Source organism: Melozone crissalis, unplaced genomic scaffold, assembly GCF_028551555.1.
Source record: "Melozone crissalis strain CALT ecotype California unplaced genomic scaffold, PUWL_Pcris_2 ptg000081l_1, whole genome shotgun sequence".
NCBI classification, from domain to species: Eukaryota; Metazoa; Chordata; class Aves; order Passeriformes; family Passerellidae; genus Melozone; species Melozone crissalis.
The window spans coordinates 6,119,502-6,140,642 of record NW_026535858.1 but is presented as its reverse complement, the minus strand read 5'-3'; the positions used below and the strand labels follow the sequence as shown (position 1 = coordinate 6,140,642).

General features: G+C 47.9%; 1 protein-coding gene across 1 annotated transcript in view; it reads right to left on the bottom strand.

Annotated features, from left to right (window-relative positions):
- The window catches only part of RALGAPA2 (Ral GTPase activating protein catalytic subunit alpha 2), a 93,135-nt gene that overhangs the window by 5,679 nt on the left and 66,315 nt on the right, over positions 1-21,141 (bottom strand). The window contains exon 39 of the mRNA XM_054290515.1: positions 3,627-3,748. Within this exon, the coding sequence (XP_054146490.1) occupies positions 3,627-3,748 (122 nt within the window). The remainder of the gene's footprint in view (positions 1-3,626; positions 3,749-21,141) is intronic.

Sequence of the window (21,141 nt, the reverse complement as noted above, 5' to 3'; positions counted from 1 at the left end):
AAGCTGGAGAATCCAAGATGCTTTCTCTGCCCATTCCGCACTAGCCATTAGCAACTAAAAAAGCCAAGATTTACACTATATCCTCCCTGATAACGCTGAGCATTGTGCTTTATTTTCCAAGTCATTAGCATGCACAAGAATGACCTCATGGTGAACAGATGCACTTGGATATGGCAGTGATTAGATCAGTCCTCTCAGCAGTCAAGTGTGCCCGTTCCCATTAACCCCTGAGGCGCCGGCAGCGCTCCGCTAGGGGGTTCCCTGGAACGCAGGGACCGGCCCTGGCCACACAAACCCCTCGCACAGGATCCTCGGTGACTGCAGAGTTCTCCTGGAATACACTTCCAAAGGTTCACACCCTGCTTCTGGCTGCTGATCTTGCGCTAAAGCACACCAAAGCCCCAAGGAGCCACTGAGGCAGATGAAGTCGAGGTGCTGCTCTGCCCACTTCAGCTTCACCAATTTTTTTAAAGAGCACATAAGTATTTTGTTGAATAATTATTTCTGGTTTTGGCTGAGAGAGCAAGAGCAGCAGCTTAAAGCCTGTCCACTAAAAGGAGAGAAATCTGCAGAGGGAAAGAATGAGAATAATTCAATAGTGTTGGATTATGGAGGATTTCCTGGGCTGCCTCTCAAACCCTGCCTAATTAAAATACAGCATGTAATGCACCAGTTTAACAACAAAGGGCTGTATTCCCAGCTTTTGTTCCTAATCTGCACATCCCCTCCATGAGTTTGGGGATGGCCATTCTGCCTATGAGGGGGCACTTCCAACGCTCAAGGTATCAGGGCTATCTGTAATCCATACAGGGAGTTTAAGGCTCTGCTCCTCAAAACAGCAAAGGACATCAACTGGACAATTTTCCAGCAGAAAATGCAGCACCTGCAAGACTGGGGACAGGGAGACTAAGCCAGGGCAGGAGAACCACATCTCACATGAGTCTGGGGATGCATCCCCAGGGGCAGCATCAGAAAACACAAAAACATCCAGTTCCAAGAATTATCTCATAGTCAGCGAGACCCCAGTATGTCACTGAGAGCTGTGTTTGATTTCTCCCTGTGCTGGGGTAACTCCTGAAAACACTGCCCTGGGATAAGCAGCACCCTTGCTCCCTGACCCTCTCTGCTGCACACATGCATTTGCAGCACTGAGGGGCATTACAAGAATCAGGTCAGATGAGAATTAATCTTAAATTTACCTGAGCAGTTTATGCTCAGCAGAGTCAGCGGTAGCAGCTGGCTTGTACTGCCACCTGTGCCAGCTCCATGCATCCCACAGAATGACCAAGGCTGGAAGAGATCAACAAGTCCAGTGGTCAACCCAGCACCACCATCATCATGCCAAGATCATCTCCTGACATCTCCTGAACACTTCCAGATACTGGGAACCCAGTGCCTCCCTGGGCAGCCTGTGCCAGTGCCTGACCACTCCTTCAGGGAAAAGTGCTTCTTTTTATTAACTGCTCCCTGACTCCTTTTTTCTGTTTCAGAACAGAAAAATGCTCCTGTATTCCAAAGTGGCAGACAGGTGATTCCTGCAGGTGCAGGACAGGTGGATCTATGCCTGGAGCAGGCCTGGCTGGGGAACAGCGGAGCTGCCGGGACTGCATCCAGCCTCCCTGCTGACTGCTGAGGGGCATCTGATGGAAAACACATCCCCATGGCCACAGCTGACACTGCCCCTGCTCATCACTGGCTAAATATGCAGGAGAATCAGCAGGTAATGTGAGGAGACTCTCTGAAGCGGAGATTCTGACACCAGAAGTGATGGCCAACCTCCAGTTCATGAGCGGGAAATTAATTCTGAGGTTCAGAAGTCTGAAAATTGGGACCTGACTGGGGGAGGCTTTGCACTTAAAAGCAATTAAAATAATGAAATCATATCAGGGTACTCCTGATTTAACAGTGTTCTGAAATCCTGAGCTACTGGGAAACAGTTTAAATGTGTTTGGCACACACAGCTTATCCCTCAGAAAGTGGGGCTGGGGAGGGGTCTACCCTGTCAAACCACATGTGACACAACACCATGTGCTAAGAACAACATGAAAATGAATCACAGCTATGCACAGAGCAAAAACAAATCACTATATCTACATTTCTATTTGCTGATACGTGGACAGATAAACGATTCAAGTGCTAACAACCAGCCCTGGGCACGCGCGCCGCGCTCCTATTGAAATGGGCGATTTTTTTGTCTCAGACTTTTGGCAGGGTGTATAAAAGAATTTAATGCACAGCTGTTCTACTTTTTAATGTAGGAAACATTAATCAAAGCTTTAAGTTATAAGCTTTCCTAGCGTTGTTTAGTATTCCAGTTCAGCAGAGATCAATAGATCCATCCCATGTTCCCTGACGCCTCTCCAGGACGAGGAGGTGCGATTATGTAAATGGCCCCGGCTTCCTCCCCCCTCCTGCCAGTGCTTATCTCCAAAGCCTTCTGCCTGCTGCTCCTGGCCACCACTGCCCGGCCAGCACAGGCCTCTTATCTCCTCACAAAGCTCCAAGGATTGGAGCCAGGAATGCCAGACAATGCTGCACGGCTGGTTTTATTCCTAAGTGATTTATGTGAGCAAATTTAATTTCTTCCTTCAGTGTTTCAGTTTAGATGGAAGATATCTGCTAACAAGTCAGGCTAAAGAGAAATAGAGCAGATGTCCTGCAACGTTTATACAGGTTGGAAATAATCTATTCAGCAATCCAAAAGAGAAGCAGGGAATGAGGAGAAAGTGCCAGTGTCACCCTAGCAGTGTCAACGACAGATTAAGGAATCTTTGTTAGAGAGTCCAGCACATGGTGACCAGATACATTCTGGATGCTGGAAAAAAACACATTTTGAAAGCACTAGAAATGTGCATTTCAGAGCCAAAGCTCTCTTTCAGGAGAGGTTCACTTAAACTTAATCAAACCAGCCGGACAGCGACAGTGACTGCACACTAACCTAACCCTCCACAAGGCACACGAGGAGTAAATTCCCCAAATTGGGCACGCTGCTGTCACCTCTCAGCAGGCAGATGAGTGATGAGCACCGATGAGCATGCACACACACACACACACAGACACCACACAGCCCCTCACACCCACACCCCATCACAAACCCTGCTGCAGAGGCTCCAGGCCAGGTGCTGCAGGGCAGCGCACTCCGTGCCTGCATCGCGCACGCCGCCGCGATTCCCCAACAGCACCAATCCTGCGCTTCTTGTGCATTAATCCCTGACCCTGGTAGCTCAGCAGCATAATCCCCATTTAGCATTAACAGCAGCTTCCCCTGCGAGGAACTATTTCTGATAAGTGAGCCCCAATTCAGGCCTCACTTTTGAACAACATATTCCCAGCTCAGCAAGAACCCGGAGTCCTGAATGAGCCCCAGCCCATCACTGCGAGAAAGTTCATTAACCTTGCTGGAGTTGGAGGTTAACAGGATAGCTGAAGAAAGGAGCAGTGTGAATAGCTCTGATGCAAAACAAATTAAAATGAATGTCATCATTCCTTTTGATATTCATTAGTTGATTCAGGGGAAGAATAGTCGTCTTAAATTTGCAAGCATTTATCTACAAAAAACAGGTGTACATCTGCTGCTCAAGTGCTTCTTTGGGCTACAGAGAAGAAGAATAATGCACAGAACTCACCAGTTCCACCGAGGGAGTAGCTGGGAGAGGGAGAGAAGACCTGAGCGGCGAAATCCTCAAACGTCATCACTTCCTTATGGTTCTGGATGATGGCCTCGAGGTAGAGAGCTCTCTCCTCGTAGCTGCGATGCCTCGTTAAGGAAAGGTGTGTGCAGAGCTCAAGGCTGTCCCACGGCATCCCCGACCACGACCCCCCAGCCCCACATCCACACTGACCAGGCTGGAACGGGCAGGGAGCCAGACCAGAACTGCCCAGTGGTTCTGAATGGGAGCAACAAGGACGGGATACATTCAGGGCTGGAAATTCAGGATAACACCTCTTGAGCTTCCTGACTGGGAGCTGCTGAGTACAGGAGCAAAGCCCCAGATCAAAACCCTCCACCACAGACAGGCTGTGGCACTATGGGAAGCTCCTGGCACTCAATATTCCTGTTCCAATGGCCAGAAAAGTAACTAGATTGGAGAAAAAATGCTACAGGACAGAGGGATAACACCCCCCTCCCCCCACATTCATTTGATCATTGGACTTCTTGGAAGAAATTAAGCACAATAAACCAATTCCAAAAGCGTGACGGGCAGGTGCTAGAAGGTGCAACCTTATCTATCCCAAATAAATGATGCACAGTGGACAAACCCAGCCCAAACTTGCATGCATTATGGCCTGAATAATGCAGACAACAAAGCGAGCTAACATCGAGACTATTGCCTTTTAATTAAAACTCGGCAACCTGGAACACACAGCATTCAAATGTGTAATCAAAAACCAGTCACCAATAAAACTTACAAGCGTAACAAGCTGAAGCAACTTTCCAGCTGTCTTAATAGGACCCCTGCTTGCGGCAGCCTTTCACAGCGGAGAAAGCAAATCTTCCCCTTTTGTGTGCAGCTTCTGTCTGCTCAGAAGGTGAATCATACACTTCCAATAACAGGATAACGCCTGGGACAAACCTACAATGGGCTGGAGAGCCTCATGTATGACTTTATGAATTAGGGCTCGCAGGAGCCAGGATGACATCTCATTCTCCGTTTCCTCAGTGAAAACAAAAGTTTTCAGCGCCTCATTGTGTTTCTGTTATGGGGAAATGCACTCGAGCCCCGCAAGGCTGTTCGGTGGGAGCAAAGGCCAAGCTGAATTTAGAAATTAGGAGCAGGAGAATAACACCAGTGACAACAGAATGCAGGTGAGGGTATTTAGAATTGAAAAGCATTACTAATTAATATTGAAGTGCCATTTGTGACTTGCAGTACATTAACAAAACCACTCTGAAACACTATTAAAAAAAAAATCAGAGAAAAGCAGTGCTTAAAACCAGGAGACAGTGGTCTAGTGTCGACCTCGAAGGGAATAAGCAAAGCACTTTCTCATTGCACGGCGAGTTCCTGCAGGCGTGGTGGCAACAAAGGGAAGAGAAAGAAAGGAAGAATTTTGCATTTAACGCTCGCAGAGGACGATTGATATGTGATAAATCTTCTTATAAACTTCCCGTGGAAGCCTAAAGAAAGAAAATCAATAGCCAGCATTTCAGCGTTTGCACCTGCTGACAGCGTTATTTGCTCAGTTTTCCTGCCTTGCCCGAAGCCGGGGAGAGAAGGCATTCCTGACAGCGCCAGCCCGCAGCGTGCGGGGCTGCCTCCCCTTTATGGGCTGAACTCCTGATGACTCTTGTTAATGAATAGGCTGCCAAACTTCCTCGGAGAGGAGGCACACGCCTGGGCCCAATTCTAAAGGGACTGATGGATGCCATTCACTCCTCATTATGGAGATGCTGATTCCTCGGCGCTGGGCTGTTGCCAGGGCCGTGCGGAGCCGCTGCTGCGGCCGGGCGCTGTCCGGGGGTGTCGGGCCCGTCTGGCAGCGGCCCCTGTGACACGGAGCTGGCACGTGCTGCCGCAACGGGAGCGGAGCCGGCCGTGACAAATCGCTGAAAGGGCTCGGCGACACCGGGGGACAGCGGCCACCTGAGCCTGCGGCCGGCCGGCAGCGCGCTCGATTCATCGCTCGGCCCCAGCCGGGGATGCTCCCAACCAGGGAAAGGCTCTGCCTGATAATGCCCTGCTGGGTACAGAACGGCTCGGCACAGCTCGCGTTGCTGCCTGCTTCAGATAAACGCTGCACGGAAACGCTGCCCAGGTTTGCTCTGCACCTGGTAAAATCCTATTGATGAGCTGGAGGATGCTGCTCGCCACACAAAAGACTGGGAAAAACCGCCTGGACAAACAGCTGAGCAGCTACGGGAGAGGCAGCTGAGGAAGGACACTCCAAGGTGGGGAGAGCTCTGCAGATCCACCAGCGCTTTGGAGGCACGCAAGGAAGAGCCCAGCTCAGCACCCCTCCTGCCACCCCATTTCCACCCACCCACCTTGGCTTGGCACTCCTGTGCCCTCCTGGGCTCCCTGGAGCAGCAGAGCTCAGCAGCTCCTGCCATACAGGCAGCGAGCGGGATGCCCGCGCTTGTTTGTGCTCACAGCTTAATCAAAAGGGAGTTAAGTGACTGCAGCAAAGTGAAATTAAACTCCCTGCTATCTCTGCCTCAGTATACACGCACATTTGGGATTCATTAAAAAAAAAGTCAACTAAAATTTTACTGAAGTTTAGGAATTTGAATGTGGAGGCATCATGAACAAGCTGTAAAAAAAAACCACCTCCATTCTGTAAAAAAGCATCGCAAAGTTTCCTATTTATTGCCCTGTAGGAATGAGTCTATCCTGAAAATCTCTGGAGCAATACTTCTGTCAGGGCTGCCCTATAGAAACATGTTGTGCCTTCAGCCCAAGAGCCAACCACAAAATATCACTGAGTTACAAACATTAGAACCTCACTCTGAACCTCTTTAACCCGACCTTTGTGTCACAGCTCTCCTGCAAGCTCTGTCACCAAGGTGCTCCCAACACCAAGCAGGATTTAGATCAAGTGCCACACAAATGCTGGTTTGATCAGCAACCCCTCAGCTCAGAGCAGAGCTGGGAGGGAGCCCCAAGTGCCTGCCTGGCTTTCCTAGAGCAGCCTGGGGCTGGAGCGCTGCAGGGAACACACAAATCCACGGCTGCAGCAGGCCTGGATGTGCAGGATGGGCTGTGAGCTTGAACCCTACCCCGGTGGAAAGCTGGACAGCTGGCTGCCCTGATTAACTAAGTCCCCCATTATCTGGGGGCTCGGGGCGTCCCCTGAGATCTGCAGATAAATGGAGTTATACCAGACCCTCAAAGAAGCTGATCAAAAGCTCCTCTTTTAATATGTACGGCAATTTGACCCACCCCTCCACGGCTTCATTATTTTACATTTTGCTTCTGCCAAGGCAAAACTCCAGAGCAAAATGTTTTAGACAGACACAAACAGGTTTGGTTTTTTTTCATTTCATAAGAAATAATGACATTGAGAGCCATGACAAGGTGTGAATTATTGATATATATTGACATATAAAACTGTATAAAACTGTGGGAGAGCAGGAATTTAGGTCCTATTTGAATACAGCAATCAAATCTCATTATTTGAATATTATGAGCTTCTAGTAGTGTTTTATCAGCATACCAATTATTTTAACATTTCAACCACACATTGAAGGCTGTTTGAAAAAAACCCCAACATATTAAAATGTAAACATCAACTATTTGCAAAAAACCACAACATCTTATTGTAGCAGCAGGATGACCTGCAAAGTGAAACACACAGGACATCCTTCCAGATGGAGGATGCAAAGGAAGACACAAAAGGCAGAAGCTTTTGAAAATTCACTGGAGAGGCAGATACCAGCCAGCACTCGGCTCTCACCCACCAGCATCACTTCCATGTTTAACGTCTACAACATAGAGCCAGTTTGACACACAGTTTAAAACATAATGATCTTGAAAACCCTTCAAGGTCCTCAAAATCTGGGTTCTGCAGGTGACCTGAGCCATCCCAGGGCCAGGATCTTCCCACTGTTTCCCTCCCTGCACACAAACACAACACTAAACCATACCAAACTGCCATGTTGAGAAATTCAAGCAGATCCTGAAAATACAGAACTTTTGCTTATTAACCTGAACTCCATGCTGACCTCAAGCAAAGCTCTCAGGGCCCCACTCCTGTTGATGGTAATGGCCAGCCCATCCTGCCCCACGCTACTGTTTGAAAATAAAAACATTTTGGCAGCATTTATATACTGTCACCAATACATGGAAGGAACAGTGCACTCTGCTGAGACAGCAGGCAAATAAAAGACAGGACTGTTAGTGGGTTTGTGCCCAGGCTGGGGAGAAATGCCTGGCTGCTCTCCATGGCCCACAGGTTGTGCCAACACCACAAGGCACCAGTGCCATGACTGGCACCCAGGACACCGCCAGGGTCTACAGGAGCTGTAACGCCTGTTCCTGCGGCTCCAGAGGGACCCTAATGCGGCCTGCTGGCATGGACCTGCTGCAACTCCCATCTGTGATGTGCAGCCCACCCAGAGAAGGGCTTTTGGGGCATCAAGCCAGTGGAGAAGCTCAAAGTATAGAGGAAGACAGCTCCTTCCAGCCCATCGGACATCAAGGCTGGATATATGTCCACAATGCCAATTCCTTCTTTATCCAATTAGAGACCTGCAGAAAATCTTTGAATTTACTGTTCAATGCAACAAATATCTATTTCAGTTTCCTCCTGATTGTATCATGGTTCACAAAAAGGGTTTGCTCCTGACACTGTGACAGCGGTTTGGAAAAAACAAGAACATAAATGTTTGGGACTTACCAAAGCAGACTAAAGCCAGGACCATAAAACTGAGGTTAGCAGAGATGTGTTGGCTGATGACCTTTCTGCACCTAATTGTCCTCCCCAGCTCTGAAGAGGATGGAGTTACTGTGCTTTTAAAATGTGGTATTAGGCAGTCTTGGTGTGAAACTTAATCTGCTTGATTGGGCTCGCCATCGTTTACGGTCTAGTGACCACCACACCGCATGAATTTCACCGAGAACTTTTGGGGGAATTTTAGTAACGTATATCTTTCACTAAACAGGTGCAATCAAACTGTACCTGTCAGCCACCACAGACTTGTGTGCTTTTTATAAACCAAAGCATCTGAGATGGAAACTTTCCAGCGATGCCTGCCTTGAATCGGTCCATGTAACACACGAGAGCAGAGGCTGTGTGACCGAGGGGGTCTGTGGGCCCCTGTCCCCATGGCCTGCCCCCATCACGGCCATCTGTCCCCACTGCAGTCAGGGGTGCCAGGGCTCCCTTGGCGGAGCAGGGCCGGCCGGTGCCAGGGCTGCTGTTCCTCCTCCTTATCCAAAACGGGCAGATGATTCTCTGCTGCCAAAACCAAGAGCTCATCCTCTCTGCGGCACAATTTTCTGCTGCTGTGCCACCAATCACGCTGACAGGCACCCCTCTGTGCTGGGGGGGGATGGCTAGAGCCCAGAACACCCTGGTGTGGAAAAGACATGACTCTCCCTGAGACCCACAGGCACAGAGAGGTCTGCAAATGGATTCCTCATTTGTGGAGCGTTTGTTTTCCCAGCGCCTCAGCACAGTGCCCGTAGGTCTGTCACCTTCCACCCCACAGTGGGACCTGGGTCCATCACAAAGATCACCAAAGAACCTTGGTGCTGACTGATGGAGGTGGGCCTCAGGTCCCAGGGAACCTGTGAGTGCCCCGAGTCACAGGGAGCATTTCCCAGCACGCACGGTGTGAAACGGCGGCTCCCACGCAGACGGTCGCCAGTAATTGCTTTAAGGGGGAAACTGCAGCAAAACAACAACAACAGGAACACGTTTCACACGGGTTCAGAGCATCTCTGAGGAAATCAAGCAGTGTAACAGCAAAGCCATACTGAAGGTGCCCTGAGGCTAAAGGCTCCAGCTCATGCTTGCCTGTGGGGAGCTCCATGCTGGCGGCTGGCTCCTGATGCTGCTGGGCAGCGCGGGGCCCAAGGTGTGCTGTGAGCACCTGTCTGGCAGAAGCACTCGCCTGCTGCTCTGGGATAGCAAGAATATGTGGCACATTAGTCATGCCAAGTGCTTCAGGGGAGAACCTTGCATTTATTATGAATAAGGCAGAAAAGAAGCTTTCATCTTAATTTCCAAGCACTCGTGCAGGCAGGGAGCCCTCGGGAGCAGACACACGTACCACGACAGACCAACTGCCCTGCAGCAGGAGCAAAGGGACACCGGGTCATCACCTGCTCCCATACCACTCTGTACTGTGACAGCACCAGAGCTCATCCCTGCCCAAAGCTCTGTAATTCTACCAGAGTCCCTGCAATGCTCTCTCCCAGCTAGCCAAGCTTGTACCTGCTCTGTTGGAAAAAAAGCCGGGCCAGCACCTCATTCCCTTTATTAACTTTGTTCCCATTAAGCATGTTCCTCATGTGCTACAGAGGTGGCAAACCACACACAACTGTGCCTAAAACATGGCACTATATTTTACATGGTGCAACCAGCCCTCTGCCCATCCAAGGTCCAGCTGGCCACTGCATTCCGTGCTTACCACTGTACTAACACGGCTTGGATAAAAATATTTTAATTACCATGGTGACATAAAGGCCTGTTACCAGTTCAGAGCTGCGGGAGCCCTCACTGGTAACTCATTCTGCAGGGCACACAGATCTATCCACTGAGAGGCTGCTGATGAAAGAGTTCTGGATTATGACACATGGGCACAAGGTTTTCCACCAGCAAATTAATGGGGCATCATTCCCCCCCAATATACTTTCTCTGGAAGTAGCCATACAGTTCCCTCCTCAATTCTGAGAGATAAAGGGACAGGAGTTGCCCAGGTCCAATTGAAAACCACCTTCCTAATGCCCCAGAGCAGTGATGCTGAGCTCCTCTCTCCTGAGGGCACTGGGGAGAGCAAGAAGCCATGCTAGGACCACAGCAAGCCAGTCAGCCAGGATCCACACTAGCTCCACCGTGAAATCCAGGTGGAGCTCACAGGGATCCAGCCAAACTCCAGATCCCAAGGTGGTGCAGCCAGGACAGCTGGGCAATGAGACTCTCCAACCATAAATGAAGAGGAGCTGCTGGCAGGGGATGCTGGGCCAGCTACACCTTCCTGTCCTACACCCAGACATGTAGGAAAGGCACAGACTTGCCCACAAGGTTTGTGAGTTTATTTTATGAATTATATCCGTTGATGAAAAAATGCTGTTGGTGTTCACTTATATCTTTAAATTTTATAATAATTATTTTATATAATTATTTTAAAAATTATATAATTTAAAAGAAACCCAAAACAGAGGGTTATAAAGGTTTTTGCACTGGTGCTGTTATGCTTTGGTCACTGCACATACACAAACACACAGACTTGCAGTGTCTCCAATTTAACAGCCGTATATATTTAACATTCCTACACTTGTTGCCACTCCTCTCCCCAAAGACAAGGATATTCTAAAGCCAGAAATGTCACCAGAAGAGTTCACATGCCTCATGAGATCTGCTCCACAGTGCACCTGTGACAAGGAACAGCTCAGCTCCATCACAGCAGTACAGCTGGGAATCTCCTGGGATAATGCCATACTCCAAACAAACCATTCAGAACCTGAAGGTGCCAGCCTCTGCAATTCCCAGCTTTGATCCTAAATTGCCAGAGACAGGGGGAGATAATGCCAGATTCTCTAAATGAGAATATGCCACAAAATTGCTTACACACAGTCTAGAACAAAATTATTTGTGCTGCCACTCATGGGGTGTGATTCCCACCCCATGGAACAACTGCAGTGACACTAAGGTGGCTTTGTGTGCTCAGATCAGTCTCACTGAGCTGCTGCTGAGCAGCACACTGATAGAGGGATTCCTGGAATTATATGGAATATCAATGCACATGCCAAATGAATTTGTTGCTAAAAGAAGCTCAATTAATTTAGTTTTAACTGAATCACAGCCTGTGGAACGACATCTCAGAAAGGGGCACCTCTGTGCCTTGGATATAACTGATGGACGGTCAAAGCTCACTCATTAAGGAACAAGTCTTTTCAATTTATAAATATATTTTATCACCTACTAAATGTTACCAAACCCTGTCAGTTTGATAAGGGTATGATGATCTGGCAGCTACAAGCAGAACAAAATACAATTACACAAAGTAATTTTGCCCCTTCTAGTTTATTACAGACCTTTTCATTATTTCTGGGTCTAGCACTAAATGGCTCCATTTCAGGTCTATTACAGGTCTATATATTACATTTATTACAATCAGGGACAAGTAACTGGGGCTTATTATCACATCCATTATGAGTGACACCATTTGCAAGATGCTTAACACGAAACAGACTTGTTGCTGTGGTGAGACAAGCTGGGAAATTGCTCGATGTTAGAGGGTAGGAAGGAAGAACAAATCAGAGAAAGCCAAGCAAGAAACAGCAGGGATTTCCCAGCTTTAAGCTAAAACCACTGTAAGGAGGATGGAGGTTTAAAATTATCCCCTGAGATGTTTGTGGACATTCCAAAGCAGGGAATGAGCGTGGGCTGCCCCAGGCACAGGGCTGTGGGTGGCACAGAAACACCTCCCAGGGCTGACCAAGGGCTCGGTGAGGGCTCCATTTTTAGTGTCCCTTTCCCTGCTGTACCTGTGTCCCACAGAGGGTTCCTCTGGCCACCCTGACTAGTGGCTGGTCACATCTATTATGAGTGACACCATTTGCAAGACGCTTAACACAAAACAGACTTAGTGCTGTGGTGAGACAAGCTGGGAAATTGCTCGATGTAGGAAGAACAAATCAGAGAAAGCCAAGCGAGGAACAGCAGCGATTTCCCAACTTTAAACTAAAACCAATATAAGGAGGATGGAATATGAAAATTATCACCTGATGCATTTGTGGATATTCCAAAGCAGGCTCTGAGCATGGGCTGCCCTGGGAATGGGGCTGTGGGTGGCACAGAAACACCTCCCAGGGCTGACCAAGGGCTCGGTGAGGGCTCCATTTTTAGTGTCCCTTTCCCTGCTGTACCTGTGCCCCCAACAGGTCCCTCTGGCCACCCTGGGCACGCTGACCAGTGGCTGGCACTGCACAGCAACACCTGGTGCTGCCTCCAGCCAGGCCCTGCAGCAGCTGAGGCCAGAGCACCCTGCCAGGTGGCTGCACTTCAATGACACTGACTGTCACTGTGGGGTTAACAAGGAGCACGGGGAAATCTTTTATTCATATAACACAGAATGCCTTCTGTTGATCTTTGAATAATGTTGCTTAAAACCCATTAAATGAACATACCCTTCCAACAGACAGCCCACAACAGGTAGAGCAGCACGCACTCACTGCCGGCTGCCTTGGCCAAACAACATCCCCAAAAGCAGATGATTAAGTCAGCATTTAAAATTACATTTTTTTCCCCTGAAAGTAACTTCCCAGTAGGGAAACAGAATTCCACTTCCACAGCACAGCTCAGCCAGTGTGTATGCTGTGATGGCTCCCCATTTTCCCAGAGGAGTAATTAAAATTCTGGTGCACAATTATAAAATCTGCTTTTTTTAAACTTATGAGGTGGGATGTGTGAGTGGAAAGGGAGCAAAGCTGAAAATATAAGTGACTCCTTCACAAAAAGGCAGGTCAATGCATTGCTTTCACTGCTGTTTACTTCCTCTAAATGTTCTATGGGTTCTGAAAAAAATTTCCTGTAGGTTTCTAGTAATTCAGGATGGCCATGAAGTCTTATTACAATTAAATACAGGGTAAGTTCCTGAGTGAGTGGTGCAATACACTATTAAAAACCAAGTTCTATCTCCAAGCACAAGAGAAATGATGGTGGAAGTGGAGAGAGGGCAGTGGGGAAGGCTGCTTGGCTGGCTGCACACCTGAGCTGTCAGCCTGCTACAGCACCCAGGACTGGCCATGTCCAAACCAGCTCTGAAAAGGAATGAGAATGAGACCAGAAACCAGACTGTGGTATCCAGGTACATATTGGATATACAGGTACATATTGGATACAGGTATTAACACACAGGGGAAGGGGAATGGAAGTGCTGAACTCCAGAACAGTGCAAAAGAAAATCTCCTGACTATTGGAATAAATATGGCAGAAACAACAAGTGACAAAACAGGAGGTAGTCTCAAAGAAAAGCTGAGGTGCTGCTGGGGCCATTCTGTGTATTCAGGTTAAAAGCTTCTGAAGAGCAGGGCAGGAGCAGAGCAGGCTGGGGCTGGGCCCTGCATGTCACCAAGTGGGAGGTGCAATGGCCTGTGCCCATGTGAGACCCCCAGGTGCTCACAAGGTTGGGGGTCACACAGATACACCAGGGAAGAGCATCAGTGAGCAACAGTGCTGTGCAAGCACTGGGCTCTGCACTCCTGCATCCCCGAGGTGTCTGGGTTATGGAGCACCCACTTCCACCCCGATGAGATTACGGCCGGCTCGCAGAGCGGCAGCACTTTGTTAAAATGGACAATTAATCTGATTTGAGATGGCAAATGAGCGAGGCAGTGCTGCTGCACAGACAGCTGTGATGGGAGGGGGGAATCCTGCAGGAAAGTCACCGGTCCCTGCAAGCCAGCATAGGCAGGAGAGGTGGATGGCAACTGGTGACATGTGAGCTGCTCCAGTCATTTTTCCAAGGCTACCAAAAAGCTGCCCCGGAGCCCCCGGCGACAGGCACTCTGCTCCACACAGCCCCTTCCATCTGCTTCCTGCCAGGCCCCTGTGACACGTCTCATTCTGCAGCCAGCACAGAGCCGCTCCTTTGTGAGGGCACCACAAATCACAGCACAGGCCGACCCTTCCCCGGCACGTGCCTCCCAGCACCGTCTGCAGCTCCACACAGCTCAGAAAGGAGCCTGGGGCAGCAGCCTGTGTGCCCAGCAGCTCCATCCTGCTGCCACCTGGGCACTGCCTCCACACAGAGCCAGCCCGAGCACAAACCTGGGAAGCTCATCGCTTCCTCAGTGCTCTCGCTGCTGCTTCCAGCCAGTGCCCTTTAAGCTAAACTTCTGAAGCTCTGTGACATCCTTAACTGCTGAGTCATGTTGGGTATAAAAGGAGATCGTGAGGATCCCAGAGAGAAGGCTCGGAGCACAGGATGAATTTTTAATGAAGCATCAAAGTTGGTGGAAGAGGAGAAGGAGGGGATATGCAGGGACAGCGACCCAGGGAAGAAGCTACACAGCAGGAACACTGCATGCTGCTGTCAGGTTTTCCTGTATTCAAGTTTTATTCCAGGTTTTGTTTAACTTACTGTCTCAAATTTCACCCAGTTTGAAAAGAAAGGCTTTTATCATTCAAATACCAACTAATCCGTCTTTTGCTGGACACAACCAGCACTCACTCACTCCTGCCCAGTTACACACTGTCCCTTCCCATTCTTACATTCTGAGGAACTCAGGAAATCATTTCTTCCCAGTCAATTACAAAAGGAGAATTGGTGTCTTTTGGCATTAGAAAGGCTGTTCATAGCTGCTCGTTCTCCACACACCTTTGTCACTATGACTGTCACCACTCACATCAGGCCCCTGCTACATCAGTTCAAGCTGGCCCTGTGAGCAGCCTGCAGGCTTTCACCCATTAGCTGGAAAATGCCCATTGCAACGCGGGATGAGCCCATCCAAATAATTTCACTTGCCAAATAACTTTGGAAATACATGACAGCCTTGTCTTTGGGTGTGATTTCAGAGCCTACAGTGAGCGCCTCTTGCACTGCCAAGCTTTCCAGTTTGGGCTTGCAGCGTGTGACTCGGTGTAACAGCAGGAACACTGGCACACACAAGTGGGATATTGGATATTAAATATTTGGCTGTTTTGGCAACACCTCTCCTCGCTGCCTGCCCTGGTGTTTATCTGAGCAGGCACACTGCTATCTGATCCCTGGACAATGCCAGCAGACAGTCTCCCTGCAGATGCTGCTACCTTGCAAGGTTGGGCTCTGGGGCGTTCGAATCTGCCTCTCTGAGGCAGACACTGCTCTGCAGCCCGAAACAATGCCCAGCACTTCGCCATGAAAAGAGAGAAAGTGAACATTAGCACATCAAAGGCCCCTTTCTGAAAGAGGAAAAATTGCACGATGCACACTTTAATCTTTCTGACAATCTATGCATAGCCTGAGCTGAATTCTATTTTTCACACAAATGGGAATGCTCCATACGAGCACTTCTGTACCAACAGCAACAAGAACAGAGAAACACGAGCTAGCACAGACTTTGAACTTTTAAAATATGGATTAACATGCAATAATATTTAACAGTTGATAGAACAACACCCCTCTTATCTCTCTTAATGAACCCAAATAACATCAAACATTTTAAAGGCAACTTAAAATAGCAGAAAGGCTGTTAAAATATTTTAATCTTTTTAATCTAAAAATAAAAAGAAGTTTGTATTAAACAAAGTACAGGCAATATTAAAATCTTAATGTAAATGTATATTGTATAAAATCAGTTACCTGACAGAGAACAGCCTTAAGTGCAATTCCCTTAATTAGCCCTTTCATTTAGCTAACTAAAGGCTGAATGTGACCCCTGCTTACAGATTTAAAAGAAAATATTGCTAAAATACAAATGCAGCATCTAAACTCATTCTGTTGCATTAAAGCAGAGATTTGTGCCTGTAGGTGTCCTTGCAGTAGGACTCACATCCATCAGTCCCAAGAAGCAAACACTGGGGACATCTCTGCACATCCAGAAAACCAGAGCACAGGCAACAGCACAATCCCACCAGAGAGGGGCAAGAGGTCCCTGCTCTCATTCCTTCACCTGGATGCCCCGTTTGCTGCTCAAACCTCACCAAGATTGCCTGCACGTTTTTTCATCTGAAAACGTGTTAAACAGAGTGCAAAGGCTCATGGAGAGCAGGAGAGGGACTGCCCAGGAAGAACATCCCAGTTTTCTTCATGTAAACAGAAGTGCGCCCCCTAAATATCAGCTGTCATGGAGTGGTGTGATTTACAAACACACCTTGGTAAATGCACATGCTGAATGGATTTGTTTCTGACTAAATCTCAGCCAGAGGAACAACATGTTGGAAGAGCTTCAACAAGATCCCAGCCTTGGACTTGCAGAACATCAGCAATGGAGCAGAGGCAGCACCATGGCTGAGCCCCACACACCTGACACTGCACACAAGCCAGCACATCTCCAGACAAAACACCTGCACTTCCCAAAATGCTTGAGAAAGAAATCCATTTTCCATGCAGATCTGCCAGTCACTTAAAACACTTCAGTCCTAAAAGGGAGCAGGGGAGCACACATGGATTTGCCAAGCAGACTGTTTGAAACGTGGGATCAGTGGTGAGATGAGAATCTGGCACACAGAAATACTGGAAGAGGAATTAAAAGTAGCTGTTCTGGAAATCTCTTCCCAGAGAAGCCTGCCTGTGCCTTGGACACCCACCATGCCACAGACCAGCACACTGAATACCACAGAACCAGGGGCTCTCTGCACTTGTTTCACAAAAATTATCTGCAATTTACAGGGTTTGCATTGCTAAACATGGCCCCAGCCCAAGACCTTTACTTCCCTTCATATTTTGCTTGTTCAGGATACAGCCTTGCTCAAAGCACTGGCTAAAACACATACTGGGGGAGGAAAGAATGGCTGCACTGGACAGATGGTTGGCCTTTGGATGCTGAAAGGGATTTTGAGGGAGTTGAGCAGTATGACTTAATTCTTGTCCTGAATATTGAAGGTAAACACAGATCAATGCAAAAGAGGCAGAGCACAGCTACAGCCCTGCACTACAGTCCTGTCTGTAAAAACCAGCAGCAGATCACAAACACAACAATGCACAAAACCCCCAACATTTTCTTTAAACTCCTGCCACTGGAAATGCTGCCTCTCCCGTCTGCTCAGAAAACAGAAATGGAATGAATTTTTTAAAAATGCAATGATTTATTCTCTGCACACAGATCACTGACTCAGCATGCTACTGCACAGTCAGAATGCACAGAAGTGAAGCAGAGAAACTCTCAGAAGCTTGGCTCCTGCTGATTTCTCCCAGTCCTGGACCACAGCAATCTCTCTGACAACTCCAGCAGCACTGCTGGATTGTGCTCCATCCTAAAAATCTCCTTGTAATGAATGCTACATAAAACTAGCAAAGTTGTCTCAGGCCTGATGCTCAAAATGTAACAAAAGGATGAAATATGAGGGCAGGAAAATGTGTGTCTGTAGGTATCACATTTCTAATGTTCCTCCAGTAAGTACTACCATGAAAAATGAAACATTTGGTTTACTGATGTCTGTGTATTCTCTTTAGCAATACAACAAAAGATTCAAACCCATTGGTTTGGGCAGTAAAGAACACTGGAGACCCTGTGAGGCATTTGTTTGCAAACTCCAGTTTCACAGATACTGTAATTGATGCACAAAGTGGGAACAGAAAGTAAAATCTCTCCACTTTGCTTTCCGAGATCCTGGGACTTTGTGTGTTGACTTTTGGGATTCCAAACTGCACGTTGCTGTGGCATTTGAAACAAACGGAAATGCTGGCATGCAAATCCTATTCAGCAACTTGAGAATACTGAGGGCTTTTACAAGGCAAAGAACACGTTAAAAGTTCATTAATTAACCAGTGCTTGGGAACAGATGGAATGGCTATCTGGGCTCTAATTACTGCAAGTTGGGACAGAGGTTCACAGACCTTAATGAGGTTCAATAAAATGAATGATTACACATCAATCACAATTAGAGAAACCTGTAAGATGAGCTGAATTATCATGGCAACAAGTCATAAAACATGGGAGCACAAAACCCAGCAGGTTCTGCAAAAGCCTAGAAAGGAAAGGTTTCTGAATTCAAAGAGTTCTCCTGGAGTGGAACAATCCCTCTCTCCTGCCAGGCTCGGGGAGTTAACGATGAGGGTTGTGCTCTCCCTCGATCACTCAGCCTGGCACGCGTGGGTGTAACTGCTGTTCCTACAACCTGAAACCTTCAGATAATACAGACTTGTATCTAACAGTTAAGGACAGAAAAATCCACTTCTCACCACTGGAGCTGCCTGTGGGAATAGGTGTTTTCAGAGCCTCACATTCCCCAGCTTTGAGAGAGGCTGGCAGTAGGGAGAGGAAGGTGGTGGGCTGGACACAGAAATTCAAAGTGCAGAGCCCTGTTCACTTATGATCTGGGGGCTGTCTGAGCATCAGCCTCAGGGCTTGTGCTCCAAAGTGCTCTGGGCCTCTGTGATCCTGCCTGCCCTGCCACACTGCCTGAAGGGTGCCACTCTGGCAAGCACAGTCCTCACAAGCCCCCTTTCAATACCAAGAAGCCAGTCAGGGTCATAGGGATGGCACAAGTTCAGGAAAGAGCTTCCAGAAACACAGAAAAGCAAAGGGCTGGGAGCTTGAGCTCTCTCCCTAAGCTGCAATGGATTCACTGTCACAGCACATTTTTGGTGTCAAGGCTTTGCAGGACTGAGCTACCCCCAAGTTTGTTACACAGGTGACACCAAGATTTCAGAGAAATAACTGCTCCCCAAACAGCCCTTCAGGGGTTCCCAGCTGGAAGGGGTGCAGGGGAAGGCCAGTTTTACTTCAGGAAGCCACAAACCATAGGCCAGCAAGGCGTCAGAGAACCCACACTGTCTCACAGGTGAAAATCAGCCAGATGGATGACCCTAAAGAGGTGCTATAAATCCAGCTGTTCAGCACAAGTTACAGATACAGTTCTCCAAAAAACTGGCCCAGGCCAATTCAGAGAAGTACTAAACCCCAGAAAAATTACCTGAGACTTTGTTTAACAGGAAATACTGTACATGCACTAGATTGTTACTAAACATTAGGTTTAAGAAATCATAAAAAGACATCTGCTCCTGTTTATACAGTAGAACCTGACAGTTAAAAGCACTGGGAAATACACACTGAATTATGATGCTAAGGAGAAAAATCCCATAAATTGAATATGCCAGCCAGAAAACCTGCTACAAAAATTAGCTTTCTCCTACTCCTCTCATTTGATGTCACCATGTTCATGTCCCCAGTAACAGGATGGCTTTCAAAGTTTTTCAAATGCAGGTGGAGGGGAAGCCTTCCCTCTCTAAAGGGCAAAGTATGATTATGGTGCTGCCCATCAAAGTATCTTTTATATAGCAGGCACAAAAATTTCTGTGCCTGCCTCATTTTGGTATCAACTGCACAAAGCCAGTCCGGCTGGAAGGGAGTCAGATCTGTCTCACCTCCTCAAAGCACGGCCAGCACTCAACTCAGCCACTCATTTTCAAAGCACAGAAACAAAGTCATAAAGAAAATACAAATCTAAGCTTAAAAACGTTTTTCTTGTTTAGAAAGTTATTCCTTAAGTTCTCATTAAGCAATTTCAGCATGCATGGCTGATGCGAACCACACGCTGAAGTCAGAGTCTCTTCAAAAGAGAAGTTTGAAAAATGACACAAACCTGTACTGGTGACTGCATGTTTGTGTTACCACCAGTCCCTGGAGCGCTGGGAAGTACCCATGGAAATGCCCACACGTGGATCTGCTCTCTGGCACCCTTTGAGTCTTCCCACCGCTGTTCCTGGGACAAGGGAACAGCCCTGCTGGATGGAAACTGCCTTTCCAAGGCCAGCACCTGGGCTTTGGCCCTGCCTAGGACACAGTGCATCCCACCACAGGCCACCATGGAGCCCTCAAACCATTCCCTAGGAAAGACCCTTCCCAAATCCCCGCCGGCAGGAGCCTTCACCTGCTGCAGCGCTGCCCGCGGGGGACACTGTAACAAGTGGCTCCTGGGGAGCCTGAGCACCAAGCCCGGCCACCTCGGAGCCTGGCCACAGGTCCCTTTGTTCCTTTGTTCCGCCGGAGGGAGCGGAGCGGCGCTTCCCGCACTCCTGCCTCCCGCACGCTTTTTGTCTCGGAGCGCTCCGCGCCAGCCTTTTCACGACCTACATAATTCCACAAAAAGCAACGAGGATCTGCTTCAGTTTGCCCCGAATTCGCAGTTTAATTTGATGATTGCGCTGCAAGAACTGAGAGGCAGCCTTTTAATCTAAACGACTCGGGGTAATTTAACTTGATTTTATTAAAACATCGGAACGATCGCCATACGTTCCGCACAAAGGAATTAGACTGGGAGGTTAAGAATCAGCATCAGGGATACCAGCAGCTCCCTCTAGTTGGAAAGTGCATTATTATTGTCCCTGAAGAGCCAGTAAAATAGCAAAGATCCCCAAATACTACAAACTGCTTACACAGAGCGGCTTGGGAACTTGTGCTGGAATACATAATCCTTGTAGATCCACTGGGCACAGTGCTTGGATTCCCTCCTCTTAAATGAAAATAACCTTTTATTATCTATGGTGGCAATTTCAGATTATTTTTTTAATATGTTAACTACCGAAAAATTTAAAAACCCCAGCATTTGACAACGAATCCACTTTGGAACAAAAAAACCTGCCGCACGTTATAGTGGCAATTTGCAAACCGGCTTTCACAGAAATTTAAAATACGCGTTAGAGCGTGCATATGCTTTAAATAAATATAGGGTTTCAGATATTGATCCAGAAGCCACCTCCTTACATTTCCATGGCTTTGAAACTAAAGAAGAGGCTTTTTAGCCTGAGGGGTTAAAAGTGTGGGTGTGGAAGTGGGCTTTTGTTGGAAAAATTAGCAATGCTATGAGTCATTGTGCATTAGCGGCAGA